This window comes from Alternaria rosae (genome assembly GCF_020736505.1).
Source record: "Alternaria rosae strain MPI-PUGE-AT-0040 chromosome Unknown BKA58scaffold_9, whole genome shotgun sequence".
NCBI lineage: Eukaryota > Fungi > Ascomycota > Dothideomycetes > Pleosporales > Pleosporaceae > Alternaria > Alternaria rosae.
In genome coordinates this window covers 460,967-488,215 of record NW_025763578.1, presented here as the reverse complement: position 1 = coordinate 488,215, position 27,249 = coordinate 460,967, and the positions used below count along the sequence as shown (strand labels likewise).

Genomic DNA, 27,249 nt, shown 5'->3' with positions numbered 1-27,249 from the left:
ACCCAATAGATACCTGGGAAACATCCTTGAATTTTCGAGCAACGAAGTGTTTACGCTCGTAATTATGGCAGCGCAATTGGTCCATCGCTCCGCTGATCAGTCTCGCGTGAGTCCATCTGGTATGCAAGCTTCTACCAACCTGTCCAGGAGATCCCAGAGGCCTTTGACCAGTCTACACGCTTCCCAGATAGCACCGCCAACAACCAGGACAGACACCGCAGTGACTGCGATTACTACACCCACCACGACGAAGCCTAGCACGTGCGTAATCGACAGAAGAGGTTCTGTGACGCGCCATTCCACTGCCTTCCTCCCGACTCGTGCGAAATAGAACGCCAGGAAGCCATACCGGCGCACCTGTATATCACGAGGTAGACGCCCCACATATCTCAGCCACTCTGCAGCGGTTATTGTGACCTCTTCGCCTCCTCCGACAGAAACATTGATCTTCTGCTCGAACCTCGCAATACGATTGCACAGTCCTCCGAAAGCCAGCTTGGCAAGCAAAGCTTGGTCGCTGATGCATGCTATGCGCAGCTTTTGCTTGTCACTGAAGAGTGGCGTAATGGTTCTCAAGACTGTTTCCATGGAGGAGTGTCCAAGGCTGCACCAGAAGCAGCACCGAGAAAAGTGGACCTGCTCCTCGTGGAAGCACTTTTGTATCAATACTTCTTTGGCGCAGTTGTAGAATTGGCGGGAAGTGGGGCGGGCGTTGAACCAGAGTTCCGATGGGGATAAGTAATTGCAGATGTTTAGGACGAGTTCGTCCGGTAGGCGATCCATCGAGACTGTCGGCGGTGGTGAGGGTCCGGAAGGTTTGGAAGACTTCAGAGATAGCCGCTGCATCGCATTGCGTTCTGGAATTCCATTCTCGCCTCCGGTGCAGTATAGCAACATCCTCGTGAAGCGCGCAACGAGCGAGAGAGCGGGATCCGACGATAAGAGCCTTGCGGCATTAATACCCATCATTGTGATAAGTCCTGATATTGCGGAATGGTTGTACGAGCTTAGCTTGCTGCACCTTGTCTTTGCGAGGGGGCAAGGCAAGGCATCATATTCGGACTTTGTACCGGCTCAAGGCTTTGGTTGGAAGGTGCTTGATGCTGGTCTCACACCAATGGGTGGCTTACAATTGGGTAAGGAGGCGTGAGGCTGAAGAAGCTGATGGTTCTGGACCGCATGGCATCAGGCGCAACGTGGAATCGCAACTGTTGATGCAGTCATGCCAGTTTCCTAAAAGGGTAAGAGGTTGCGTATACCTCTGCATTGGATTTAAAGAGCAAATAGCTTTTTATACAAGTGACAGGGGGGTGTGCCTCGCATAGCGGCATCGGAAATCCACCGACAGGCGCGGATCGAGACGGGTAGTTGTATCGAAACGGGAGCAAGGGAGCCCTGTAGCATCGTAAGACTGAGCGTTCCCATAGACGTGGAAGGGGGATGAGATCTGATCTTGACATTCGGTAGATGTTGAAGTACACCCTTCAGGCCCCACCTGTCTCTTTCCTGGTGGTGTGTGATTGAGTGCTGACGCAAAGAAACTTGCACTTTCTGCGATGTGAACTGCGCCATGCTGACTGCGAACAACGGCTGACTGCTCACAATCACGGTGCTATCATCAGCAGCGGTTCTGACACTTTCCGCAATGCCATTTTTCGAATAGGCCAATGGAGCGCATGTGCGGGAAGACGGATCGACATCTACCGGGTTCTTCTTGATTAGCATCCATGGACCAGCCTTCCTGCAGGTGCACCTGAACCTTCTGAGATACCCAGTCTTGGTCACATCCGCTAGGAAATGTATGCCTGAGCAGATTGATGCAACGAAGCTTCAGCGGATTCTGATCTCTGAAGGGTGAGTTCGTCAGTGTCTTCTTTCCTGCGTTGAGTAATCCACCGAAAGCAGGGTGGCAGGTTGCTCCGAGGACGGGATCTCCGCAGCACGGACCCTGACACGCCTCAGCCGCTTCCACGCCAGGTGACGTCCACCGGGCGAACTCCGCCGCCCGCCCTCTGACAGCCATACGCTACTGGGTTTCACATCGCAAATAACTTTACGTCGTCAAATGTCTAGCGAGAAGCGCACATCTTGAATGAGAAAGATGCATGCCTTGATGGACAAATCTTTGCAAAAACTCGGAGTATTCGAAATCTCGCCGTGTCTTGGAGAACGGGCCGACAAAGAGCACATGCGCGAAATGAACCGAGGTGCCTTGGTAATCGAGGCCTCTCCTATATTTTGCAACAAGTCCTAGCCACCGGCCGAACCTCGTTCGCGATCAGTAACCGGTTCATCTTCACACCGAAGGGGTTTGTATTGCACCGCAGCTTCTAGAAGAGACATACATGTATATTAGCACGCGCGAGCTGGAAAGTAGCAGAATAGCATTACTATCACCAAAAGACATAACCGTCAAAACTGCAGGAAGGCATAGAAACCAGCGTTGAGGCTAATCAAATTTCCATACCACGTTTGGACTCAGAGAACACATCAACCAACACCGAAATTCACACAAATTCTCGAAGAACACTCCCAAGATGCAGAACAACCGCCAACTACGTGATCCGGTCACGTTGCCATCCGGACTTGTCTTCAAAAATCGGCTACTCAAGGTCGGTAATAACAAAAAGCAACGCGGTGCGACCATGTTCATAATATTTCCATAGGCAGCGATGGCAGAGACTATGTCAAAGTCTCACGACCCAACAGATACCCTCATGGCGGCCTACAAGGCATGGGGAAAGGGAGGATGGGGCGGAATCATAACAGGTACAAACCGGCTCCTGCTAATTGACCTTGCTCAAGACTGACGATCTAAGGAAATGTAATGATCGATGAGCGCTGGCTCGGAAACGCCCTAGATGTATCTCTCACACCCAGCACTAACCCCGAACTCATTGCTCAATGGCGAAGATACGCAGAAGCATGTCGTGTCGAAGGCACACCAGCTATCATCCAGCTTAACCACCCCGGCCGCCAGAGTCCCCTCGGAGCAGGTTCCAAAGGACTGTTTGAGAAGAACATCGCCCCAAGCCCCATCGCATTACAGTTCGAAGACAACATCTGGGCAAAGACGGCGCAAAAGCTCATCTTCGGCACCCCACGAGAGATGACGGTTGCAGAAATTGAAGACGTGGTAAAAAGACACGCCGACGCAGCCAAGTTCCTTAGCGAAGCAGGATTCGACGGCGTAGAACTACACGCCGCACACGGATACCTACTGAATATCTTCATGTCTCCAAAGACCAACCAAAGGCAAGACAATTACGGTGGCTCGGCGTTTAACCGCGCCCGCATCGTTCTCGACATCATCAATGCTATCCGCGCTGTCGTCCCATCCACGTTCACAGTCGGCATCAAGCTTAACTCCGCAGATCTTCAACGCTCAAGCGATATGGAAGAGGTTATGCAACAGATTGGTTACCTTAGAGATACTGGTATCGACTTCCTCGAGATCAGCGGTGGATCGTACGAGAACCCTAGGATGATGAAGGGTGACGAGCCACAGCCTGGCGAGAAGCCAGTATCCGAGCGTACCGCAAAGCGCGAAGCTTTCTTCCTTGATTTTGCGAGGGTGGTTAGGCAGAAGTTTCCAGATGTGGTTTTGATGGTTACAGGCGGTTTCCGTAGCTTGGCGGGTATGCGTGCCGCGCTTGAGGAGAATGCTTGTGATCTGATCGGTCTGGCACGGCCAGCTGCTGTGGACGCGAGTTGGGCCAAGAAGGTCTTGGAAGCGGAGGCTGCGGGTGGTGATATAAGTTTGAGGTTGGATGCTGTGAAGCCGAGCTGGCTAGTCAGCAAAATCCCGGTTAAGGCTTTAGGTGCTGGTGCTGAAAGTGTAAGTCTGATCCCCCGAGAAGGGAAGATGCGGATGCTAACGAGACTACAGGCTTTCTATGGAGCGCAGATTGAACGTATCGGCAAAGGGTTGCCAACACGAACGCCTCCAACGGCATCATGAGATGGATATGGAAATCTGGTTTGCGCTGTTGTTTCGGTTAGTGTCTTGATCTGGCTCGTTGCCTTTGTGTATAATGAAGTTGGTCGTCTGAGTCTTGTTACTCTTGTGTGGTTAGACTCCAGCACAACACGTACAGCGACGCAGCTGGTCTCAGCAAGAAAGCTGTAATGAAGTAATCTAGGCCTCATTTGCATTGGTATGTGGTGAAATTGCAAGAACTCTCAATCATCGCAGGTTGCTGAGAAAAGAGTCTCCAACATAGCCTTGGATACTCCACCAATGAGCGTCTCCCGTTAGGTAGAAGTTTTCAGTAAACCGTGCACTCAACAGATGTCTCCAAACCTACCCGATACGGTATGCTTGACTGTACTAGCGCGCATCGTCCGCAGAGTTGCCAACCCTCCCGTATTCAATGGCTTTCGTGTTCCTGCCCTATGCAGTATACTGGACTCCACCAATGAACGGTTTCCTTTTGGTACCAGTTTTCAGTAATGGGCCGCCTGTTGCAGCAATCGACGGGTTTTAGATCTTACCCAAGACAGTAGTTCGTAGTAGAAACCTTCCGACCCTAATGCACAATGTTTCTGCTGTAATCAACGGCTGCGACTTCTTGCCCGATGCGGCGTGTTGATATTAGCCAATGGACTTCTAGTTTGGAGGGCCGAGTTGCTTTTACACCGTCTTCGATGGATCTCAGAAGTTTCCTGATTCGGATATCTACGCTCAGCTCATGAGCACGCGTTCTACGTGCCTCAAGTATTAGGTTTTGGCCGCTGTTCACCTGGCGAGTGCTCGGGCTTTCGATGGTTTTTTGAACCTTCCTGATGCGGTATGTTAAGCTCAGACCACCACTGAGCCGCGGCGATCCCAAAAGATTTGGGACTTGAACGGCGGGCTGCATCATTGTGCTCTCCACGTATTTCGTGTTGTTCACAACTCGCTGCTTTTGTGCGGCACCTCCGCCCATGTCTATATGCTCCAATTCCGTCCGAGCATTGTCGCGCTCTCGAGTTTCGCCAAGTAAAACGCTCCTTCCGTTCCTGTACCAGACACCAACGATCCAGCAATGGCAGTCCGCCACACGACCAATTGCTCGCCGCAACATACACTCGCGATCGCGCTCGTACGTCAGTGAGGACATTCCCTTCGAGGATGATGCAGATCTACCACCTGTTGTCGATCAACAACCTCCCAGAGAGACTACCATAACACGCACCGAGCGGGCTGTGTTCCAGAAGTTGTATAGGACGTTTGATAGTGAAGGGCGTCAGCAGAAGAAGAAGAAGGACCATGCAGTGGAACCCGACCAAACATCAGAAGAGCAACATGAAGATAAAGAAGATATCTCAAGACCCTCGCTAGACAAGGTTTTCGACGAAGTGCTGAAAGGCGAACCGCGACTGCGGGCATTGCGTACACAGAGGACGAGGACTCGGTCTACCAAGCAAGATGCCGCAGATGTAGAGGTGGGCAAGGCGCAGAGTAGCAAGAAGAAAGGCTTGAGTGTGGAGGCGGCAAAACTCAAAGAAATGCGTCTAGCGGAACAAGAGCGAATCGACAATCTCATACGCAATGCCCCCACAGACCGCGCCCTCTGGCAAACCCTCGAACGCGAGGTCTTCACCAAAGTACGCGATCTCGATCTCGACAACGCCAGCAGCGGCGCATCGAAGAAGTCGTCCGAAGCAAAAACTGCTCACAAACCCTCCCCACCCTCCACCGATGCACGCATCCTCTTCCACAACTACCCCCACCACCTCATAACCGCCGTCTCGACCCTGCGCACCGAATTCCCCGCCTCTCCCCTCCCCTTCTCCATCCTCCCCACGATCAAAAAGCTCGGCCGCTCCTCGCACGCCCTCGGCGCAACAACAACCCTCTACAAGCACCTAATCCGAACGGCATGGATCCAGCAAGCCTCCTATACAACGATCAACATGCTGCTCAAAGAAATGGACGACAACGCCATTGACTTCGACACCGACATCCTCGGCCTCCTAGACGCAATAATCAAAGAACACAATCAAGCGAGGAGTGGTGGGCTGGGCAAGGGAATGGCGCTGTTGTACGGCATGGAGATGTTCGTTGATGGCCTTGCGAAGATTACTACATGGAGGAATGTGGTGGCGGAGAGATTGGGGTTGAGGAGTGAGGAGAAGAGAGCGAGTAGCACGATTGTTAGGAAGACGACTAGGTCGGATGATAAGACTTGGAAGGGCGTCAGTGGGTGGTGGAAGAAAGATGGTAGTGCACAGGGGCCTGGGTCTGGGCCGTGCGAGAAGGCTGGCGCGCAGGAATATATGCCGCTTGTTGAGGGCGTGAATCCGGGTGCGGATGGGTCTTTTCCGGAGACGACGGCTGTAAAGGACGGTGAGAGGGTCGACTCCTTCGAAGACGCGGTTCCAGCGAGCGAGGAGCCCGCTCCCGAACAGCCGGAAAGAGACGAGCGCGCCGATAATAAACGCGCAGAAGTATTAGTGTAGCATCATCATGTACAATACATTGTATTGTCACTCCAAACACAAATATTCTCCCCACTAGACAAGACGTACTTGCTACTTTCTACAATGACTCAGGTAACCATAAACCACATCATACACCTGCACAACATGCCAAATTATAAATAATCAATTCCAAAACGCCTACTATAGACCCCACACTCATACAATCATAACGATGAAACCCGAAATCTACAAACTCTCCCACCCCCCATTATTAACATCGCCCTCCAGCCTCCTCGCAATCAGGCTCTGCACTCCGCCTTCCAGCCAGACCTTCCTCAGCAACGCATCATACCGCTTCTGGTTTAGGAAAAGTTGGTGGTGACGGCGCAGCGCAGGGTCAACTTCACCGTGCTTGTCGAGATAAGGAGCGACGTGCCAGGTGCCGTGATCGAGATTGAGGAAGAGAATCATGCATTTGCGTATGTGCATGAAGAGACCAATTTGGCCGCCGCACCTGTGAGGTTGATGTGTTAGTATGGAATTCTCATGAATGATGTAGGGACTGTGGGGGAAGGACGTACTTTGCCAAATGCTGGTTACAGCCTCCACGATTCTTATTCGTCATGCAGCATACGGCTTGACTGCACATGATCTCGCCGCAGAAGAGGCAGAGTGCGGGGTCTGTCAGTTCTTTTCCGGTTGTTGGGCAGCGGCGGCGTATCGCTTCGTCGGTTAGGGTGTCGTAGTTCTTGGGTAGGCCGACGAGTTCGAAGATGGCGGGGTGGGATAGCGAGACTACGGGCTTGAGCGGGTTGTTGCCAGCTTGCGCCCAGAGGAGATGGCGGAGCCAGCCTCCTACGATGGAACGGGTCGTGTGGGCTGCTGATGTATTGCTAGCGAAGGAGGCAAATATCTCGTCGAGGGACGGTAGTCGGAGGATGGAGGAAAGACGTGGGAGTTCGGGCTCGTCTGCGCGTTCGGCAGCGACAAGTGGGAGGTCGATGCCGTAGCGCACATGCATGAGGATGGCCGCTTTACGGACGAAAGGCAGAGCGTAGGTTGAAACCATGGTTTGTATGAAGCCGAGGAAGTTGGGTTCTTTGAACTGTGACGGAATGGACATGTTATCTGTGTCCAATGAGGCGGGTGAGTCGCCCGTGTTGACGACGTTAAAGACGACACAGACAAAGAAGAGCAGGTTGTTCATCTGGTCAGGTGACGACACGAACCCGTTACCGACTTTCTCCTCACTGACAAATTGCTCGGGGGACGACACGAAGGGTTCTGGATGCAGTGCCATCTCCTCGGCCGCCTGGTTCTTCACACCTAGTGCGAAAACAAAGACTACCCGAACGATCTCAGCAAGGTAACACAGCCGCATTATGTGATGAATGTCGAGATTGGTTGCCGGCACGACGCCTACCGCACACTCTGAGAGGAAGATAAATGGGTCCTGGCATAGCAGTGGTGCGATGCTCTTCAGGTCGAAACTCAATACGTCTGGGTCAGAGATGCCTGGATGTCCGACCAACAGCTGGCGGAACTGGCGACGCTGGCTTTCTGAAAACTCATCCGTGGTCTTGGTTGGCCCCTGACCACGAAGACTTCCGATGGCGATGTACGACGAGACAGTCTCAGAAAACACCCGGAGATGGGTGATCGCTTGCGGAGAGATTTTGTCGATCAACGTCCCGCGCACCGATTCTGACTGCACGCCTCGCTGAGCAATCTCGGCGGCGGCGATAGAATACCCAAGAGCTTGTGCAAGGGCATCGGTATGCGTGAAGTCGTTTGTCACTGCTGGTGTATGCGGATATGCGAACGAGGAGTGAACGTTGTTGACTTTCAGGGTCTCTCTCAGCCTATGGTAGATCTTGATCAATTCTCCCATTGGGACATCCTGTGTGAGAGCCGGACTACTTTGAGAAGATCCTAATCCAGCTTCAGCGGTCTCGGGAGGCTGCACACCTAAGAACGCTGGGACCTGGAACCGAGGGGCAAGTTGTCCTGGTTGCGACAGAGCAAGGCCAGTCGAAGGTAGCGGTGGCTTCAGGAGATCGGGTAAGCGACTCGATATTGGCTGGATGAAGTCCCGTTCTGCGTATTCATATAGCATCTTTTGATCGTGAGACAAGTCCGCTGGAACCTTTAGACCCTTCTCCAGACTCTTGTGGGTTGCAACCAGTTGTGATTCCAGCCAGGTATCAAATGGCTCCTCTGTCTCAAGCACACCCGTGCTAGACACCTTCTTTGCTTTCCAGATAATCGGCAAAAAAATGTTTCCAAGGGCTTTGCACAGGGGACACATAAACTCCTTTAGCTCAGGCCGCTCGGGGTGATTGCGCGCAATCTGGCTGACATGACGCCTCTGCGTAGCATTCAGGTATACTTCAAAGCATGCGAAATGCATGATGTGCCCGCAGCCAGTAGTGACTGGACCAGGTGTAACCGAAAGAGGAGGGAATCCTTTTCCTAGTTCTTGCCGTTCGCTGGTAACGCGCTCGCCTGAAGCAGTGACTTTCTCTACCGTGCGCCGGTTCTTGCCGGCCACACCGAACGGGCGCAGGTCTTCAGCAGATCGATCAAGACTGACCGGCGTCTGCACGACTTCGTCCACCCACTCTTCATCATCAAGAGGAGTTTGCCGCATGATTCTGCTCTCGGAGATGTATCCAAAAGAACCGTAGAGTCTCTGCTCGTTACAGTCTTCCTGGCACAATATACATGTGCCGGAGGGGTATTTTAGGGTCTTCTCCTGCTCAACGAGTCCGCCGGTCTCATCTTCCAAGTCGCTAAAGTCATCTTCACCCCAGTCAAACTCCTGGTTGGCCAAGAACTTGCCCTGTTGCTCTTTGAAGGCTGCCATGACTTTCGCCTGTCGGTCGAGTGCTTGCTTCTTCTTGAGCTCTTTGTGTTCCTTGTCCTGAGGTGCGGGTGAGGCAGTATCCATCCTGTCGGCTGGCATATTGATTGCTGCTGCTGCAATGATGAAAGATTCTTGTTGGCGTTGTTTTAGCCTATGGAGGATCAGGCTTATCTTTGGTTCGCATGCTTTGAAAGCTTCGTTGTCTTGCAAGGTCTTCAGGATCGATAGAACAGTGGGGTGGTCTTTGACGCCCACATTCGCGTTTTTGGTCAAGACTGACGTGACAAAAGAATCGGGCATCTTTTCAGACCATACATGATCCCCGCTCTTGTCCTCAAGAATAGCCACAAGAAGGAGCTGTAAGACGAACTGGATGTATGTTTCCACGCGAGTGGCTGGTATGCTCGGTGTGGCAGATCCTGCCCTTAGCCCGTATGCCAGTAGGTAGTATATGATCTGTGTAAACAACGGTGTTCTAGTGAATGCCGACAAGTCTTGGAACAGACCTGAAGGAATCGGGCGGAGCTTCGGCTCATAGACGATGTCGCTAGCTTGCTTTCCAGTCTTCTTGGACATGTAGGCCTTGTATGTGTTCTCTGCTTCCTCTCTCTGATTGCGGTTGTATTGGTGAAGGTAAGGATCTACCAAATCGATGTACTCTTCCTTCAATTCGAAAGTCCCGCTATCAGACAATCCCTCCGGAGCTCGGAATTTGGTCATTTCAGACAAGACAGCAGGAAACTCGTCCATGTTCTGAATTCGGTCCGACAGGCGTGCGGTCATGTCAGAGAAAGAGAGTGGCTTAAAGCACAACACATGAGCAATGTCCTTGCGCATAGATGCTAATTGAGACTCATCGTTGTCCTCCGCAGGTATCAACGACGTACGCTCGCTGAGAATGATGATGAGCAGGTGCACAAAGTCCTCAACCACGTCGATAGCTTGACTGTCCTCGAAACCATGGTGACTGGCTTCATACTTGCCAGTCATCCATCCGTTTAGTCCGAATCGGTCAATCATCGATGCGAGGAAGACCGACGGATTGCAGAGAACAAGTGCAGATTGTAGGAGGAAGATGTCTCGCTGGTGCGATACGTCTCTCTGTGATACACTTCGATACTGCGTCATCTGATGTCGTAATGTGATGCCGTTCCTGACCCAAATGCCTGCGCGCATCTGAGCTAGCCATGAGCACACTCGGAGGGGGAAGTCGAACATGGCTAGTAGGTACTCCTCAGGTTGGTGCACGGGAATGGACACCATGGCCGGGTTGAAGTCCATCTGCAGTTCGCTGGGTGAGAACAGAAGCAAGCGCAAGATGTCGTTCCGATCCATGCTCCGCGCTCGATCAATGAGCCATGATAGAGTGTAATGGAGTGCGTGATGGAAACTCATGGGCTGTGTCGCGACAACATAATCGACAACCTTGTACGATGGCCCATAGAAAGTAGAGGGTTCAGCGTCGAATTCAAAGACCTCCAATATCTTGAACCTCGTCTCTTCTTTGAGCTCGGTCTGGTCAAAGCGTCTACGTTCAGCGCCTAGAGAGTTGATGATGGCTACCTTGGCAGCCGCACGTATAGCACGCTGAATGTTTGATGGGTCCTGATCGCGGTTCCAGGCAAACGACTCTGCAAAGTGTCTACACAACTTGTTGATTTCTCTGGTGATGAGAGAAGCGCTGATCCATGCTTCCGACTCAAACTCCAGATGCTCGCCCACTTGGCGAACATTTGGACAGATACCTTGGTGAAGCTTTACGAGGTCTAAGAACTGTAAGAGGTACCGTGGCTCTTCGCGAATTCTCTCCTGGACAAATTCGGAACCCAGAAGGTACTTCATATCGAGGAAGAAGTGGTACATTCGACGATTAGTCACAGCCCCTTGTTCGAAAGCTAGTGTCGCTTTGGGGTCGACGTTTGAAGGGTAACCGACCTGACGGGTGGTCAAGAAGGTGTAGAGAATAGCCATAAGGTTTGTAAGGAAGTTGCCACGTTCGACAACCTCGGACGTAATAGACGGAGTTGTCAACATCTGCAGAGAAAGGTTGATGATGGAGTGGTCAGGCTCACGGTCGGCAATGAGGTAAAGTTGTGCGAGAGCAGTATAGACGCCAGCAAAGCGTAGACCTAAGAGGCGCTTGAACTCAGGGATGGTGACGACGGTGCTGATGAAGACATCGCGGATACCGATGCGCAATTGCTTCCACATGCGCAAATCATACAATATCAAGTGATCAAGCCTCAGACGTTGCCAGAGGTCTTCGTGAGGTGGTGTTCCAGGCTTCTTACCGTAGCCTTCAGGCCGTTCTAACCAGTATTTGGCTGGCCGCGCTGGCCGTAGTGGTAGTGACCGAGTATGAGGCGTCTCTGGAACCGGCAGTATCGGTTCAGCATGGCTAAGAGACGGTGCCATGGGCTCGCTATCTGACTCGGCCGGAGTGACACTCTGCTCAAGCCGAGCACGCTGCGGTTGTGCAGGCGGTGGTGGCGGTGGTGGGGGAGCAGGGTAGCCTGCCATTGTGGCTTCAGACACTTCAAGCGCCTCGTCTGCGCTTTCGTATGCCTCCATCTCCACGTCACCATCATTGTCCTGAGCGCCGACCTCGTCAATGTCCATATCATCTTGGGTGTCTGCTGCAGGCCCACCGTCATCATCGTCGTCGTCATCAGAGGCTGTAGTGTCATCATTGGTATCGGTGGTTCGCTGTCGCTGGACCCGGATGATACGAGCTCGTCGTTGTAACAGCATGCCGTTGAAGAAGCCATCCATTTCAGCTTCCTTGTCTTCCATCTCGTGATCGTCCAAGCCATTCTTACCAATACTTTGGTTAGATGCTTCGCTGCCAATGCGCCATGGCTTAAGGAGTTCTTCACAGACGGTGCGGCGAAGTATCTGGTTATCCTCGCCGACACTGCAGCCTGCAATATCCTGTATCCACTCAATGAGTACACCACCCATCTGCTCTCGGAACGTGTCTCTCGCGGATCGAATGGTGACAGTGAGCTTGATCTCCTCGATAATCTTGGCCATGCGAAGGAGGTCTTTCAAGTCGGTCCTGTAGACTATGGCACTGCGGCCGACGTCGTTGATCTCATAGGCCTTTGCCAGGCCGAACGCCAGCTTCTGTTTGCACGCACGAGCGACCTGATCTCTGACGTCGTTGACCGTGTGTTTCTCATCATTCCACAGTACTAGGCAGAACTCGTCGCATTCCTCTGTCTCGTCACCCGGCTCGTACCATCGCGAGGTAAGGCGCGACTTGCGCTCGTCGTCGAGGATCGACTCTTCCGTCTTGGGGTGGCGCAGTTGTTCCGGGGAGCAGGAGAAGACGTCGATGAGGTAGTCGAGGGTCCGTGCAATGGTGGTGCGAATGGTCTCTGCGAGTTCGTCTGGTAGCATAGAACCCTCTCTCGCCTTGCCTGCAGCCTTGGACTCGCGCTCAGGGTCTATCGAGTGTATGTTGCAGTGTACCGGCCGTATCCAGGCCTCGTCGTCTCCGCAGTCACAGCAGCCAGAGTTGCCTGGCGACACGCTGACAAAGACCTGGTGCCCCTCATGGTCGGATGCATCGAAGCAGCGGGCGCACAGCACGCAAGTGTCGTCTGCGCTGCAAGTCTTACACCGGTATGTAGCCTCGCCGTTCTTAAATATATGCCCACACGGCTTTCCTCTCGCCGCTGGTGTGTATTCAGCGCCTTCTACAGCACCCTGGGCGTCGCGCAGACTCCAAGGCTTCTCCGCATCCGTCGGAAGCCCATTGGGGAAGAAGTGGGCTAGGAATTCGGGGCGGCCAGCAAGAGAGCGGAAGAGAATCTCGCGCAGCTCTCGGTCAGCGGCGAGTTCGAAGCGATAGTTGTGTCGTCGTGGGAGTTCGCGCAGATGTCGGCATAGTTCTTGCTCGTGCAAGGACATGTACATGGTGCAGCTTTCGCGGCGGGATGGTGGGGGGACGCGAGTTGATGGGCGGAGGGGAACAACGGAATTCCAAGGGTGAGGTTGTTTATGGTGCTGGAGTACTGGTTTTGTGGGCCAGCCACCAGGGTGAGTCTTTGGTGGGTGGAAGGCTCGATGTGGTAAGAGAAGGAAGCAGGTGTAAGATGCGCGCTATGTCATTGCGAGCATCATCTCGTGAAACAGCGCGGACCCCCGAGGCACGCGCGACGCCACCAAGCAGCCAACTGCAAACGCCGCGGGTCTACAAAGGCAACGAATGTTTTTGCATGTTCTGCCAATCGCTGTTGCATGGAAAGATATCAATTATTCACTGCACATGTTCGATCGGTTCCTTGTTCGCGACAGCCTGGTTATGGTTCTCCATGTACTAGTAGCAGCATGTTGTCTGTTTGATGCAGCTCTGATCTGTATGTATGCTAGAATCATCTATTTGGCATGTACCAAACCTTCGTGCCGAGTCAGAACTTCCATAACACACTATCAAACGCTATCATGTTGACGGGGCTTCATGAATGGGATGTAGGTCACATCGTGCCTTGGTATTTCGCATACTGTAGTATACACCACAATGTACAGTGTCCGCTCCAAAGAATCGTAAGAAAGTGTCTATTTCATGTTCGAACTGAGGTATGGCTGCTGTCCTACTCGTCGTCCTCGGCGGCCTCCATGTATCGCTGCTTGATGTCCTTCCATTGGCGCTATTATTTGTATTAGCGAATGCCATGTCCACAATAACAGTCTGACGTACGCCGCGGTTGAGACCGTCCCAGATCTTTTCTGAGCCTGTGTCGAACGCCCTGTACTGCTATCAGCCTCTCCTTTCCCCAAGTTCCTCTTCCGGATGCTGTGGCTTACAGTTGGAGACCGAAGGCGGAGCCGAAGACGGCGAACAACATGGTGGTGTTGCTGCGGAGGACCGCGCTGCAGGCGATGGTTAGTCTCGTTCGATCGAAGGTGTGCGCGAGGAGAGACTTGCTTGTAGACGGTGCCGATCATCTGCGCGGGACCATTAGCAGACATTCAAACACGTTATCCGATCAATTCACTTACGCCAGACATTTTGGAGGTGTCGAGAGGGCTGGGTTGACGGTGGAGAGGGATGTGGTGGTGCTTCACTGGCGATGTCAAAGGCTGAGGTTCGTCGACAAGATTCAAGCTCTCGCGTCACGGGGATTTGCGCTGCGCTAATTGGCCCGTCGTGCCTTCCGCTTTGACGTGAACTTTACTTCCAACCCCACCACCGCTACCAGCTCAACCTCGACGACACGCACCAATAAATCCTCAAATCCCTCCGCAGACGCCTGAAAAGACCTGGCGAGGTCTCACCAGAACAATTGGTGTGCCCTGGCTCGTTGCGATCAGCTGACGTCCTTTGGCGCATCCTACCTCCACTCCACCTCACCGCAGGCGCGACCGACACAATGCCTTCAGTAGAGACTCCCGCAATCTCCAAAGCCGGCATCACAACCTCCGCAACCGGCGAACGCCACATACCAGCATCCGTCCGTCCCGACGGCACCCTGCGCAAAGAAATCCGAGTCCGCCCAGGCTACCGCCCACCCGAGGATGTCGAACTCTACAAGAACCGCACTGCTGAGGGCTTCCGCAACAGAGGAAAGGCAGGTGTACCAGGTGCCGAGGCTGTGAAGAATGAGGAATCTCCCAGCATATCAAGTCCTGCTGCAAATAAGAATGCCAAACGGAGGGAAGCTAGGAAAAAAGCCGCAGCCGCTGCGAGTGATGGGAAAGAGGAGGACGGAGTCTCTGCCGAGCCCAAAGAGACAGATAAATCAGCTGAGGTCCAAAAGAATGAGACCGCGAAGCTCGAGGCTGAGAAGGTTGTCGACCCTGAGGCTGAGAAAGAGAAAGAAGCGAAGAAGCTTACCAAGAAGCTGAGGCAGGCGCGCGAACTGAAAGACAAAAAAGACAAGGGCGACAAGCTGCTACCGGAGCAGTTTGAAAAGGTCATCAAGATTAACGAGCTTATACGCCAACTAGAGGGCCTCGGCTTCGATGCACAGGGAGAGAAGAAGGGAGAGACTTGAGCGCATACGACAAGAGCTCCTCCATGGATAACCACACGAACTCCCGAGCCGAGAAAGCTGCTTTTCTAGCATGGGCTGGCGAACCCACGACACTCGCGCCTTGGTGGTGCGGTCAAACGAGACGGCAGAGGTCTTTAAAACCCACGACTATACCGCGACGACAAGCCGCCCGAGCGTGCATCGACCTCAATAACGAATAACGCTGGCTTGGGCATATATCGCGACAAAGCTCTTTACTACTGCCATATTTGCTGCAGCCTACAGCGCCATCTACGCATGTGGTCCAAACGAGCCCTACAGACCTGCCATTAGGACTTTGTGGCAGTTAACATGTATCATAGAGTATACAAGAAACCAAAATCCAACCACGCATCTAATTCAACTCGCAAGTCCATTAGCATGTTCTTACCTACCGTGATATTCCGCCCTAAGTACCCCACGTACCGAATAGTAGCAAAAAGAGAGTGCGTGTTCGAGATTCGCCATTTCAGATCCAGAACAAAAAAAAGAACAAAAACATACAACAGCGGGGATTCGCTAGTGGTCACCCACCTAACTACTAATCCGCCGGTATCTTGCTTGTATATGGCTGAGCGGACGGGAAGCCTAATTCTCAAGATCCTATGGTCGTATGTGAAGGAACTGTTCGTCGAATCAGTAAATATCTCTCATCTCAACATCTACAGCGAATTCAAAGTCCATCCAACGTTCAAGCACTCAGAGAGAAACACTCAGAGAGGACCAGGCGTATATAAGGTAACCAATTGGGTCTCATAATAGGTTCAACGTCTCATCATTCACTTCCCTGGCGTTCTGTGATACAGTTTCCTAGATTTCAGTATCATTACTTACGCGACTTCCACTGCGCATTATAGGCAAGGAGTGAATAGCGGCAAGGAGTGATGGTGCAAAATCCGGGATGTAGGGGACGGGTCCGCGATCCAAACCCGAGGCATACCCAAGTCTAGCCAATAGACTCCTTTCTACCTCAAGCTCACTTTCATTCTCATGTTCTAACAGGCAGTACGCTACAATAACTCTCCAGCGGCCTCATAGCCGCGTCCAGACATATATTCCTACGTGCGTACTCAACCCACTCACTTTCAATAGTACTGACTTCCAACGTATCGCTCGATTGCTTCCCCACCGAACTTTTGAAGTCCTGCGCGTTTCAGCCCTTCGGAGGTATTTGGCTCTGGCACCCATATTCCAGTCTCACACGCGTAGTAAATCCTCCTATGCTCTTTATCCTCCGGTCCCTCATCACCCCACTCCGCTCTCTGGCCTGGCGCATGATATGCAATTTGCAGTTTCCCTGTCTTACCCACCATGTCAGATGCAAGCATGAAGGACTCGAGAACGGGCATCTGAGCAACGGCTTTTGCAAGCGCGCCGAGAAAAGGATCGAAGGTTTGTGGGTCGGGGTGTTGCCGGAAGTCTGCCCAGCTGAACTCGCGCGTATCGACACTTCCGATAATCCCGCGCACGGGGTCGTCGTCGGAATCGTAGGCCGGTGTTGGACCAGTGAAGTACCATTTGCCTGATGGAGCGACCATGTCAAACGTGATGTCGAGGAACTTCAAGTGTGGCCAAGACGGTGGCATCGCGTTTTCGTCTGATGGCCAGAATAGCGTTGGGTCGACGTGCGCACTCAGGGTAAGGGTTGTAAGACATTGTGAGAAGGTTCGGATTGATGAACTGAACGGGTCGTATGTGTAGCCTTCTGGCACAATGCTCGGAACTGTATACCTCTGATCTGAAGGAGTGCCGTGGCAAAAGACAATATTGGCAGAATGGAGTGAGCGGAAATGTGTCGGCGAGAGCTTGTTAGCAAATTCAGCGCGCGCCTCACCGCGCGCCTTGGGAGATGTCGCCAATTCCCACGCCGGATCATAGTCTGAATCCAACGAGTCCTGATCCGACCCCGCGTCAGAACCAGCCTCGTAGTCTGGAAACTCCCAGTCCACTGTCCTGAGCTCTGGCATTGCCACCGCTAAATCTGGTGCAACGCTTGGTGCAAGGCTTCGCACGCCCGTACGCTCGATGGTAAGGTGCTGCAGATTAGACAATGTAGGCAGATTGTCGGTTTGAACAAGGCGCAGGTGCGACTCTGCCCAACGAGCGGATTGAATATCTCTGCTGACACCAAGCTCGATCTGGAGCTCATCCACTTCCCGAGAGTCGGTCGGCGACGAAGCTCCAGCAATTATAAGTCGCACTCCGTTCTTCACACCGTTGTCTTCCCAGGTTCGCAACACAGTGAAAAGATCGCTTATAGTTTTTGTAAAAGCCTCGTTGTTGGCATGTTGATCAAGTCGTGACTCCTTGTGTTCATATGCTTCTTCCGGATATGTTGGCAATTCCGCTTTGAAACTGATCCAGGAAAGGTAGTTGCGGCGATTTCCTGTTACAATCGACTGAAGACATTCCAGCTCATCGCTTTTGACGCCTAGACGGTGAAATGTAATGGTCTCGACTGCTTCCTTCCAGCTGCGATTGAGGATCGCGAGGCGAGGAAATTGAGATGGCGAACCATTAGGCTCGAAAGATTGTCCTATTGCAGAAGCCCACTGTTCCTGGTCTGGGTAACGCTCTGTGAGACGGACAATATGATTGATCAGCTCCTGCGGTAGTTTGTCCATGACGCCAACGAGGTATGGGAGGGGGCGCACCATTGTTGCGAGAACGCTGTGGGGTAGGTACGCGGGAGTACCGAGGCGCTAGCAGGGGTGTCGTACGTGAAAGGATTGGCTAAAGAACCATTATATATATCTCATATTGACATATACATTCAGCTCAAGACTCACATCCAAGTCAAGGCACCCAGATAGATGTTCGAACGCACGGCGAACATCGGCTAATGATAATATAAACCATTAAGTTTAATAGATGCTAATCTACAGGCGCTTGACAAAAGGAACTAGACTTGAGTCTCCGCCTACTCATTCCAATTATGATAAGCAACCGGCGAAATATCCTGCCCACCATACGCGGTACCACCGAAGTCGAGGTACCCCTGCGCTCCTGAATAAGGAATTCTAGCAATGTCCTCATACTCGCCCATAACCCACACACTCTGCATACCCATAATCATATGCTGCAGCACATGACAATGCAGCATCCAGCAGCCCGGGTCCAGCACCCTCAGTCTCCAGCAACGCCATCCACCTTCCTCTCCCGCTGTACCCTTGGCACGGTACCTGTACAGATTCGTGGTATCACGCTTGACAGGGTTGTAGTTTTCGAGCTTCTTCTCGTTCTCAACAGGATCGAACGTTCCGTTTCCGCTGCCGCAGTCGTAGAAATGCGCGCCGTGGAGATGGAACGGGTGGTAGTCGAAGCCGCCATTGTTGTCGACAAGAGAGCCTGTGTTTTCTAAGATGATCTCGATGACTTCGCCGAGCTTAGCGGGCCAGGTTAGCGTGTATGGGTCCCAGCCGCCGTTTGCCATGGCCGCGGTGTAGTTGGGCATGGCTGCGGGGCCGTTCTTGTAGATGTCGACGAGGTAGGGCGGGCTGTTGGCGGCAGTTTCTTCGGTCCAGTTCAGGCCGTCGAGTTGCCAGATTGTGGTGGATTGCTTGATTTGCACGTTGTTGATGTGGACGCGGCGAGTAATTTCAGATGCTCTGGGGAAGTTGTTAGGGACGAGGGGTTCGAGGGCGTATTCGAGGAAGTCGTAGGTGGCGTTGGTGAATGTTAGAGGGGCGACAGTGGGTGCGGTGGTAGTCTTGGGACCTGAGCTTGGGTAGCGCAGGATACCGTAGCCGGTGTAGATTGCAGGTCGGTCTTTGGTCTCCCACTGGATAATGTAGTCGGTCTGGTTACCTAGCTCTTCTGCTGTCTTTGTGCTGAAGAGGGCGTCGAAACGTTGGCCCGATGAAAGCATCATGTGGTCGGTGGTGTGGGATTGCGTGTAGGAACCATCGGCTTCGATAACGTCGAACTTGGAATGGTCCTCGATACCGAACGATACCATTGATATAGCTGTGGCACCTACAAAGCGCATGCGGTAGGTCTTGCCAGGCTCAACCTCGATCACTGGCAGCTCACAGTTGCCCTCGCCGGCCGTTTCACCAATAGCTACACCAACACCGTTCAGCAGCACTGCGTTGGTCTCACCAGTCCACTTGAATGGTGTTGCAACGAGACCATCTTCCATTACCTCATCAGTCTTGTTGTAGTAGTCCTGAAGAAAGACGATGCGCTCTTCATCGTACTCAAACGGAGGAGGGCCAAAGTCTTCGATAATAAGCGGCCCTGCTGCAGAGATGGCCTGGAAGCCGATGTGAGAGTGGTAGAAGTAGGTTCCTGCATCCTCAACCTCGGGATGAATCTCGTAGTCGAAGCATCTGTGAGGTGCGATCGGCCATTGGCTGACAGGCGAGCCGTCACTGAAAGGCGCGGTACGTTGGCTGAGACCGTGCCAGTGCTGATGCGTGTTAATTACTGGTGTGTAGCATAGTCTAGGTTCTTCATACCATTGTTGTGTTGTACTCCTCCATGTCATTGCAGACTCGCACCCAACTCGTCTTTCCGGCTGGAAGACGTAGTTCGGGTCCAGGGGATGTACCGTTTACCAACGCAGACATGCGAGACTGGCATGCTACAGTATGGTTCTCATATGTAACCGAAAGATAGAAGTCCGGGGTGAACCCTCCATCATGAGTGTGGAGACAGGAGTCGTTCTTGCCTGTGGGGTAAGAGTCGTTCGTTCCTGTCGGGTAGGGTGCATTCGACTCTTGACCCACGACTGAATGCACCGCTCCTAGTAGCAAGCCAAAGACCAAAGGTGTGAACATTTTGGATGAGATGCGATGAGCTGAAGTGAGGTATCGAATAAGCACTGCCCAGCCTTATAAGCAGAGCTCCTAATATAAGACGTCAAGGTGGCGCACCTCCTCTGGCGGTGCACAATCTGACACAGCTAGTCTATCGTCTACGAACCGTGATCTACGTCAGCGATGCTGACGGCAGGGTTAGACCCGTGAGGGTTGTTAGTACAACCCAACACTTCCTGAAGAAGGCCCGAGATCTTGCCGAACGCGAAAGCGTATCGTCTAGATGTCAATTAGTCTGCGACCCTGCGTCTGTCCACAACATCGCGAAACATATTCTCCATGTTCAGCAGAGCGTCAGTACGTTGTATACAAAAATACTCGCGGCTGTCAAAATAGAGTTGCCATCGTCGCGTGGAGTTTAGGTTTCCTGCTAACGCACCGTAAGCCCCCTATCAGGCTTGTGTGCGGACCGAATGGCGGTTCTCGCTCGCCATTGCAATTACCGGATCGTCCGGGAGGTACTGTAGAACAAATGGAAGTCGACTAGAAGCACAGAACTGATGAATAGCCTGGATAATGAAGACAGTTTCGCCGGGCCCCTGATCATCAAACCTTGAGAAGCACCGACTATAAGTATAACTTTGTACCATCTGCAGCCTTACCCAACGGCAGTTCTCCCTCTATATATACATCGGCCCTCCTCTTCTGAAACCACGTCGCATCGTCAACGTCATCGATATAATGTTCGCCCAATTCGTATTACCGTTCCTCGCTATGCAGATGCTCGCATCAGCAACACCGCATCAACACCGGAGAGCCAACGGCGTCGAGATTACGAGTCTGACAAAAAACGTCACATCGACTAGCGGACTCGGTAATGTCGCTGCGGCGGGTAACCTTTCACCATTCGGCGACATTGGTGTAGGTTGTGGCATCAATTGGCAAGCCGACGTGTCGTACGGAGGTATGTACTTTACTTTCCAATGTGGCCGGTCTTAACTAACGCACGCGATACAGGCGGACTTCAGGCTGGATCCAGCGACTTCGGTCTCGGAAGCGGCTTCAACATGACCCCGGAAGCCATCATTATCGGCGCTGGAATCGGCATGAATGCGGCGAACGCGAGCGCGAACATCCAGTTTCATGGGGCGAAGAACGGAAGCGTCGAGCTAGTATTCGAAAGTTCCGCACCGATCGTGTGCACGCCAGGGTTCAAGGATGGAAAGTCAACTGTTTCATGCAAGACGGTTTCTGTGTAGATTGTGGGAAGCTAAAATTGTTCGATCGATACCAGAAGCCGCGTGTGGAGTTTAGGTTAGAGAGAAGAGGAGTGGCAAAGAGAAAGGGCAGAGAGTATATGGTCCGTGCGACGGGCGACCACCCCGCCATCACATTTGGGCTACGGGGAAGCTCGTCTTCGTCTTCGTCCTGGAGATATCGGAAATATTGATATCGTTTTGATAGAGCGCTTAAGACGGTGCGTGTCTTTTTAGGATACACCTACAACAAATCGCGCGTCCTCATACTCTCGGTGCATTCTGACTCTTCGAACGCGATCCGACTTCGAATGCAGCCAACTTTATTACTTATCATTTTGTGCTTGCTGTGTACTTCTTCAGGATGAAGCCAAAGTACTGGAAAGTGTCGCCTCCACCCATGACTTCCATTTCAAGATTCCACTCACTGTCTCGATTGAGGATAGGCTTGATGAAGTGCGGCTGACGGTACGTGATGTAGAGAAACAAGCCGTCATCTTTCAGTACCCTCCAGACCTTTTGACAATTAGCATATGTCGAAGCTTACACGCTTGCACCTCATCCATCAACTCACCTCGTTAAGATACCTCCCGCTGTTCTCCATAACCTCCTCCGGTGGACTCCATGGACTGCCGTAGATCATGGCATCTAGCGTGCCTTTGTCAAAGGCGACATCCACAGAGTTGCTGTCGATACCCTTCATATCTCGCACATCACCAACTCTCCACTCTACTTGAGGTTCGTTTGAGTGCCGCGATTTCATCAGATCGACCACTGTTGAGGAAAAGTCAATGCAGAGCTGGTTCGTGTAGCCTCGCTCTAGGAGATCGTATGGGACAGTCTGGCCACGGGTCAGTCATTCAAAACATGTAAACACAGAAACAATTTGCAGATTATTAGTGAAGACAAAGTGATGTTGAGCCAGGCTATCATCGCTTGGATGTTGGAGTTTGTGCTGCTCACGGCGTTCCGCGGTTTGATGATGGGAAGACTTACACTATCGCCGCTACCCAAATGAAGAATTTTTCCATCCTTCCCCTCATCCTTTGTCTTGTCGAACAAATGTTTCTTGAAGAACGGCTCTAAATCCTCGAAAGCACGGAACCACTCATGTGTTGGCTTGTTTCCTTCGGCCTTTGCATACCGTTCGTCCCAAAATTCTGCATGGCCGAGGGCTTGCGCCTCTTCAGTACTGGATGGCATGGTGTGTTGGGCCGAGTTCGATTTTCGCGCAAGCGTTCAGAGATAACTCATACGGTAAAATTCAATGCTTGCGCAAGCGTTTGGTCAGAAGACTAGGGCGCTGTGCAGTTGTAACGTGGTTGCTGGCCCCTCACTGTGAGGCAAGGATGTGGGTGGGCATCGGTGATCCATGGATGCGGTGCTCTTACCATGGCGCTTACCAGTATCTACGCAATAACATGCGACAGCAAAACACGGTTCTACAAATCGACTTGCAACCCTTCACACCAAATTTGTACAACAGATATTATGCTGCGCCATCAATCGGTACCTTGAATGCGTACAGCTAACTGGATGTCGTAGGCTTGCGCGACAAAGCAGGTACCAGGGGAGACGCCACGGTCGCACATGCAGAACGCGAAAGATCGCTCACCGGCAGCCATCTGCAGCGTAATACCGCCCCCACGACCCCATGGATCAAGTATACTGCAGAACTATATTTCAAGCGGCGCTAAACGGGAACTCCGCATGACGTGGTGGCATCGGGACACCAGGTACTATGTTGCTCTTTCTTCGAAAGACATTCCGTGATTTTGTGGTCGTGCATGGATGGCGAAGCAATGATGAGGGCGAACATGGATGCACCAACTGGAGCAGCAATGAGTTGAAGCCGATGAGCCTTTTGCTCTCCCTACAATGCGCTACAACCTTTCAACTGGCTGGCGATACTGTCATTTTTATACTGGACCACGGAGGTACATGGGCTCCTGCAGCAATGGAGGTGACAGTGCTAGAGGACAAGGTTGCACATGATTAGCCATCGAAGCGACAGGGTTGCGGGCCTCACGCCGCAGTCGGGTGGTCCTGGCCTTACATCTATTGGAAGCTGTCTCTGTCCCTATCTCCTGCATCGTCTCGTCTTCGCACTCATACGCTCCATGTCTCGAAGTTCTCCATGACATAAGTCAATATGCCGGTACAGAAGTCTCCGTTCTTTTGTGGATGCTTAGCCAGGAGACCTCGCGCGCCTGGGACAGTGTTGGAGACACCCGAAAGACGAGACACAGGACGTATCCAAGAAGAGTAACACTCAGAAGCCTTGTTTGTGTGCGCATTTCAACTAACGCTACTCAGTAAATCGGAGCCATGCATAAAACTCGTAGACGCCTCCGATGCTGCGAATTTCGCTGTCAACGATATGTTGCATTCGACTGTTTTGCTGAAGGAAACAAATCCCCTGAGCGCGGCCTTTGAGCGAGCCTGTTTGGACCGGCCCGAAGATCAAAAAGTAGCGCTGAGAAAAGCGCAAGGACTGCATGAGTTGTTTAAGCAACTCGAACGTTCAAACCAAAAGAGCAGTGAAGAATCTGCGTTCCGACGAGGCGTCAAGAGACTCACTCCTACAATCGGAGTGATAGGAGGTAGCATGGGTTTTGTGGGCTCACTGACTGCTCTGGATCCAGCTGCGAATAATGCCTTCGGAATAGTTCAGTCTGTCATGACGGTAAGAACTGTTGCTGGGCATCTAGCAATCATGCCGACTGATAGCCCTCGTGATAGATCGCCATCGGAGTCTGTGGCGCAGAAATGCAGTTCCAGGAACATGTTGAAGCCATTCTACAAGGCGCTACTGTCATTGAAAGATGCGATGAAATCTGGGACTCAACGCGACCCCGAGGTCCGCACGTTTTCCAGGTAGGAGAACTTTGCATTCCAATGTAACTTCAGGCTAATATCAGTGGCCAGGCTCTTGTAAAAGTCTATACTGATTTGCTCGACTTCTACTTCGAAGCCATGCTCATCTTGCAAAGCGACAGCTTCTTCCTCGGTGTACAAAAGAGCCGGTCTAGGCAGAGACTGCCCGAGATTGCATCATCGTTCAAAGGTCACACAGAACAGCTCGACAAGTTCATCATTCAGGAGATACTCGCCCTCAACCAGAAGATCGACGATGACCAGATGAGCATCAAAAGTGGGTCGCTCGTGAAGCTATGCTCACGTGGACTACGATACTAACCTGACATCCAGTTCACGGTCTACTCGATAATGGCAATCAAAATAAGCAGATCGAATACTACAATTCCCTCAAGGAGCGCGCCGACGAGGCATGCGCCTGGATTGTCTCTTCGATCAATTTCCGCGAGTGGCTTGGGCACTCCAATCGTGACCTTCCAATCCCAGAAATCCCAGCTTCGAAGTTTTGCATCCTGTTTGGAGACATGGGATCTGGAAAGTCTGCAACAACAAGTTTTGTTGTAGACTTCCTTACATCACATCCGATCTTCTCGGATTCAATGAAGCCACTTGTCTGCGTCTACTACTGTAAGAATGACAACGAGACCAACAAAGCGAGAAACATATACCGCAGCATCCTCTCGCAGGTACTGAAGCGTATGGGTCAACTAAAGCCGATGTTTCTCAAATGGCACAAAGAAGCGCAAACCAAGAACAGCCTGATTGACCCAACCTGGGACGATAATGCGCTGCGCGACTTCTTGGTAGACGTACTTCAGACATTCTCTAGACGAATTTACCTTGTTCTGGATGGCGTTGACGAATGCGACTACAACAGCCGCGATCACATCCTACAGTTTTTCGAAAGGTTCCACAAGTATGAAGCTCCAGTGAATGTATTCCTGTCGTGTCGGTACGATGAGTCACTCAAGGAGAGATTGCCGCCAGAACGGACAATACTTCAAATGCAGTCCTCACGCGAAAGAGATCGCATCATTGCTGCTTATCTCGTTGAGCGCCTCTTTAGGCATCAGCCGAAGGAATTCCAGGACATGATTATACAAGAGCTAGCTTTGCAAGCAAATGGGTCGGCGATATGGCTCAAGATGGTGCTAGAGTACCTGATGCGAATTAGCCCTAGCAAAGGCCAGATAAAGCGCGAGCTGAAACACATCCCCCCTCCGCAGAGTCTATCAAAGCTATACCGAAAGCTTTTTGAGACTGCGGCTGCCGAACTACCCGAAAATAATCGCGTTCTCGAATGCGCTCTTGAGACTTTAGTCGTGTCTAGACGATTGCTTACCATGGACGAGCTCACGTACGCAGTGACGCTCCAAGTCGAAGAGCAGAAAATTCGCACATTGGGCGATGCTGAAGACTATCTAATCGACTCGATACGACTTCAACAACTCATCAGTCCCTTTGTGAGTTTCTCGGATCATGCTGGAAGTGCGACTGTGCGTGTAGTTCACCAATCATTAAAAGACCTCATCCTTGAGAAGCCAGCGTCAGCCTGGGGATCTGAGGGTCGTTCTGAGAACAATAAGCAACGATTGGCAAGCCTTCACAGCAAATTATTGAACTGCTGCATCAAGTACCTACTCTTAGAAGGTCTTCAAGAGAAGGAGTTATTCCCGGATGAGCAACTGGATACATTGGAACGACGCGAAGATGGTAAGAAACTACATGTCCATGCGAAAGCAACTGCTAACAGTTCACAAAGAGTTGGGATTTTTCGGCGACTTCAACGTGGAGTCAGATGAAGATCAGCCTCGCGAGTCCAGTTCCTCACAAGCCCTATCGCGAGAGTTTGACCCGGAATCAGCTGGTCTCGGAAAGTTCTTTACCTACGCCGCATGTTACTGGACAGAGCACTTCAAGGACTGTGCACCTGGCGTACTTCCCAAAGGGGACGATATCGCCAAACTAGCACGTCGCGGATCGCCGACCCTTCGCAACTGGGTTGAGACATACAAAAGACCCAACTTGACCTTGTCTTCGCAGCGTAACTTAAACGTTGAAGACTTTGACGAACTAGTCGTGGCAACCAGCTTTGGCTCCGAGGCTTTCCTAATGACGTTTTTGAAACGCAAATTCGAAAAAGACTGCATTCGAGATGAATCACCAGCAGAAGCAGTGAAATGGCTTATGCAATCTGGAAATCTCGATGCCGTCAAAACTCTGCTCGAAAACGAGTCTCTTCAGTACAGATTTCGGGATGGATTGTTCCTCTGTCAAATCATCACTATTTGCAAGGATGCAGCGCATACCAACAGCGCGAACCAGCAGAAGTGGGATGAACTTCTCAGTATCCTTGTATGCGACTTCTTCAGCAGCGGCGATTCCCCCTTCGAATGGGCCAATACTTTTCTGTGCTCGGCAGCTCGACAAGGCTGTCTGCCCATGATCGAAATCCTCTTCGCCAAAGCCAGCAAAGAGCCAGACCTAGCCAAGGCGCTCGTGGCGGAAACTCAAGTTGACAGTCCTTACCAATCAGTCGGAGAGGCAGCATTTTGGGGCCATGCAAACATCGTCCAATACCTGCTCACACAAAAGGAGGTCGATATCACTCCTCACTTACACCATCGCACCACTCGCGATCGGCGAAACGTACTGCACTGTGCTGCATCGTCGAAAAACGCAGATATCCTTCGTATTTTGGCTGAAAGGCTTCCGAGCGGAGTTGAAGAACAATCAACGGAAGGAGACACTCCATTGCAATTACTGACATTCGGTCACCACGCGAGCATCGAAGCGATTCGGGCTTTGGTAGATGTCGGCAAGGCAGACGTCAACTCTTGTCCAGGAGGGATATATTTCTCTCCGCTACGGACTGCTATACGCGCTAAGAATGTAGAGGTGTGCCGGCTGCTCGTGTCGTACGGTGCGCGTCTTGACGACGCACTACAGCGCGATGCAGGTTCTGGGGAGATGGGGCTAGCGGACGACTTGGGAGAAGCGGAGACCTCTCAGTGCGTCTTGGACATACTGTTACCGCTCGCAAAATCGTGAGCATGCGATAGTCG

At 52.0% G+C, this 27,249-nt stretch overlaps 11 protein-coding genes across 11 annotated transcripts; 5 read left to right on the top strand and 6 right to left on the bottom strand.

The window, feature by feature from the left end:
- Positions 1-96: 96 nt before the first annotated feature.
- BKA58DRAFT_413723 (uncharacterized protein) lies at positions 97-783 on the bottom strand (the record flags this gene model as incomplete). The annotated part of the gene is made up of 1 exon (XM_046172440.1): positions 97-783. The coding sequence occupies one exon, from the start codon at positions 781-783 to the stop codon at positions 97-99; it is 687 nt and encodes a 228-aa protein (XP_046021822.1).
- Positions 784-2,258: 1,475 nt separating this feature from the next.
- Positions 2,259-4,252, top strand: BKA58DRAFT_390979 (putative FMN binding oxidoreductase). The gene is made up of 4 exons (XM_046170876.1): positions 2,259-2,612; positions 2,667-2,769; positions 2,820-3,838; positions 3,890-4,252. Exons 1-4 carry the CDS (start codon positions 2,538-2,540, stop codon positions 3,959-3,961), a joined length of 1,269 nt encoding a protein of 422 aa, XP_046021821.1. The 5' UTR covers positions 2,259-2,537; the 3' UTR covers positions 3,962-4,252.
- A 535-nt stretch (positions 4,253-4,787) lies between these two features.
- On the top strand, positions 4,788-6,488 carry BKA58DRAFT_472052 (uncharacterized protein). Its single transcript, XM_046175261.1, has one exon. It carries the CDS (start codon positions 4,927-4,929, stop codon positions 6,442-6,444), a length of 1,518 nt encoding a protein of 505 aa, XP_046021820.1. The 5' UTR covers positions 4,788-4,926; the 3' UTR covers positions 6,445-6,488.
- A 3-nt stretch (positions 6,489-6,491) lies between these two features.
- Positions 6,492-13,571, bottom strand: BKA58DRAFT_472051 (uncharacterized protein). The gene is made up of 2 exons (XM_046175260.1): positions 6,987-13,571; positions 6,492-6,919 (listed from the first exon to the last, which is right to left on the bottom strand). The coding sequence occupies exons 1-2, from the start codon at positions 13,190-13,192 to the stop codon at positions 6,652-6,654; spliced, it is 6,474 nt and encodes a 2,157-aa protein (XP_046021819.1). The 5' UTR covers positions 13,193-13,571; the 3' UTR covers positions 6,492-6,651.
- On the bottom strand, positions 13,552-14,438 carry BKA58DRAFT_390972 (ubiquinol-cytochrome c reductase complex 7.3 kda protein-like protein). Its single transcript, XM_046170875.1, has 5 exons — positions 14,279-14,438; positions 14,205-14,224; positions 14,084-14,149; positions 13,977-14,025; positions 13,552-13,926 (listed from the first exon to the last, which is right to left on the bottom strand). Exons 1-5 carry the CDS (start codon positions 14,285-14,287, stop codon positions 13,870-13,872), a joined length of 201 nt encoding a protein of 66 aa, XP_046021818.1. The 5' UTR covers positions 14,288-14,438; the 3' UTR covers positions 13,552-13,869.
- Positions 14,256-15,438, top strand: BKA58DRAFT_234530 (uncharacterized protein). Its single transcript, XM_046166555.1, has one exon. The coding sequence runs from the start codon at positions 14,650-14,652 to the stop codon at positions 15,271-15,273; it is 624 nt and encodes a 207-aa protein (XP_046021817.1). The 5' UTR covers positions 14,256-14,649; the 3' UTR covers positions 15,274-15,438.
- Positions 15,439-15,906: 468 nt separating this feature from the next.
- BKA58DRAFT_390967 (uncharacterized protein) lies at positions 15,907-18,001 on the bottom strand. Its single transcript, XM_046170874.1, has one exon. It carries the CDS (start codon positions 17,946-17,948, stop codon positions 16,377-16,379), a length of 1,572 nt encoding a protein of 523 aa, XP_046021816.1. The 5' UTR covers positions 17,949-18,001; the 3' UTR covers positions 15,907-16,376.
- Positions 18,002-18,211: 210 nt separating this feature from the next.
- On the bottom strand, positions 18,212-20,072 carry BKA58DRAFT_322618 (L-ascorbate oxidase-like protein; the record flags this gene model as incomplete). The annotated part of the gene is made up of 2 exons (XM_046167861.1): positions 18,212-19,702; positions 19,752-20,072. The coding sequence occupies 2 exons, from the start codon at positions 20,070-20,072 to the stop codon at positions 18,212-18,214; spliced, it is 1,812 nt and encodes a 603-aa protein (XP_046021815.1).
- Positions 20,073-20,792: 720 nt separating this feature from the next.
- Positions 20,793-21,310, top strand: BKA58DRAFT_404674 (uncharacterized protein; the record flags this gene model as incomplete). Its single annotated transcript, XM_046171860.1, has 2 exons — positions 20,793-21,015; positions 21,069-21,310. The coding sequence occupies 2 exons, from the start codon at positions 20,793-20,795 to the stop codon at positions 21,308-21,310; spliced, it is 465 nt and encodes a 154-aa protein (XP_046021814.1).
- A 165-nt stretch (positions 21,311-21,475) lies between these two features.
- On the bottom strand, positions 21,476-22,779 carry BKA58DRAFT_234400 (S-adenosyl-L-methionine-dependent methyltransferase). The gene is made up of 3 exons (XM_046166554.1): positions 22,304-22,779; positions 21,882-22,148; positions 21,476-21,823 (listed from the first exon to the last, which is right to left on the bottom strand). Exons 1-3 carry the CDS (start codon positions 22,508-22,510, stop codon positions 21,641-21,643), a joined length of 657 nt encoding a protein of 218 aa, XP_046021813.1. The 5' UTR covers positions 22,511-22,779; the 3' UTR covers positions 21,476-21,640.
- Positions 22,780-23,459: 680 nt separating this feature from the next.
- BKA58DRAFT_442933 (uncharacterized protein) lies at positions 23,460-27,235 on the top strand (the record flags this gene model as incomplete). Its single annotated transcript, XM_046173942.1, has 6 exons — positions 23,460-23,572; positions 23,624-23,993; positions 24,050-24,184; positions 24,236-24,461; positions 24,518-25,897; positions 25,947-27,235. The coding sequence occupies 6 exons, from the start codon at positions 23,460-23,462 to the stop codon at positions 27,233-27,235; spliced, it is 3,513 nt and encodes a 1,170-aa protein (XP_046021812.1).
- Between the last annotated feature and the right edge of the window lie 14 nt (positions 27,236-27,249).

Bases quoted from the DNA above. Each gene is read 5' to 3' on its own strand.
- BKA58DRAFT_234530 (XM_046166555.1), top strand. From the start codon at position 14,650: ATGCCTTCAGTAGAGACTCCCGCAATCTCCAAAGCCGGCATCACAACC.
- BKA58DRAFT_472052 (XM_046175261.1), top strand. From the start codon at position 4,927: ATGTCTATATGCTCCAATTCCGTCCGAGCATTGTCGCGCTCTCGAGTT.
- BKA58DRAFT_390967 (XM_046170874.1), bottom strand. From the start codon at position 17,948: ATGGTGCGCCCCCTCCCATACCTCGTTGGCGTCATGGACAAACTACCG.
- BKA58DRAFT_390972 (XM_046170875.1), bottom strand. The intron at 14,150-14,204 runs GCAAGTCTCTCC...CATCGCCTGCAG, and splicing joins ATGATCGGCACCGTCTACAA to CGCGGTCCTCCGCAGCAACA. The intron at 13,927-13,976 runs GTACGTCAGACT...TACAAATAATAG, and splicing joins GGGACGGTCTCAACCGCGGC to CGCCAATGGAAGGACATCAA.
- BKA58DRAFT_472051 (XM_046175260.1), bottom strand. From the start codon at position 13,192: ATGTACATGTCCTTGCACGAGCAAGAACTATGCCGACATCTGCGCGAA. The intron at 6,920-6,986 runs GTACGTCCTTCC...TCAACCTCACAG, and splicing joins TGTAACCAGCATTTGGCAAA to GTGCGGCGGCCAAATTGGTC.
- BKA58DRAFT_234400 (XM_046166554.1), bottom strand. From the start codon at position 22,510: ATGCCATCCAGTACTGAAGAGGCGCAAGCCCTCGGCCATGCAGAATTT. The intron at 22,149-22,303 runs GTAAGTCTTCCC...ACCCGTGGCCAG, and splicing joins ATTTGGGTAGCGGCGATAGT to ACTGTCCCATACGATCTCCT. The intron at 21,824-21,881 runs GTGAGTTGATGG...AATTGTCAAAAG, and splicing joins GCGGGAGGTATCTTAACGAG to GTCTGGAGGGTACTGAAAGA.
- BKA58DRAFT_390979 (XM_046170876.1), top strand. From the start codon at position 2,538: ATGCAGAACAACCGCCAACTACGTGATCCGGTCACGTTGCCATCCGGA. The intron at 2,613-2,666 runs GTCGGTAATAAC...ATATTTCCATAG, and splicing joins TCAAAAATCGGCTACTCAAG to GCAGCGATGGCAGAGACTAT. The intron at 2,770-2,819 runs GTACAAACCGGC...TGACGATCTAAG, and splicing joins ATGGGGCGGAATCATAACAG to GAAATGTAATGATCGATGAG.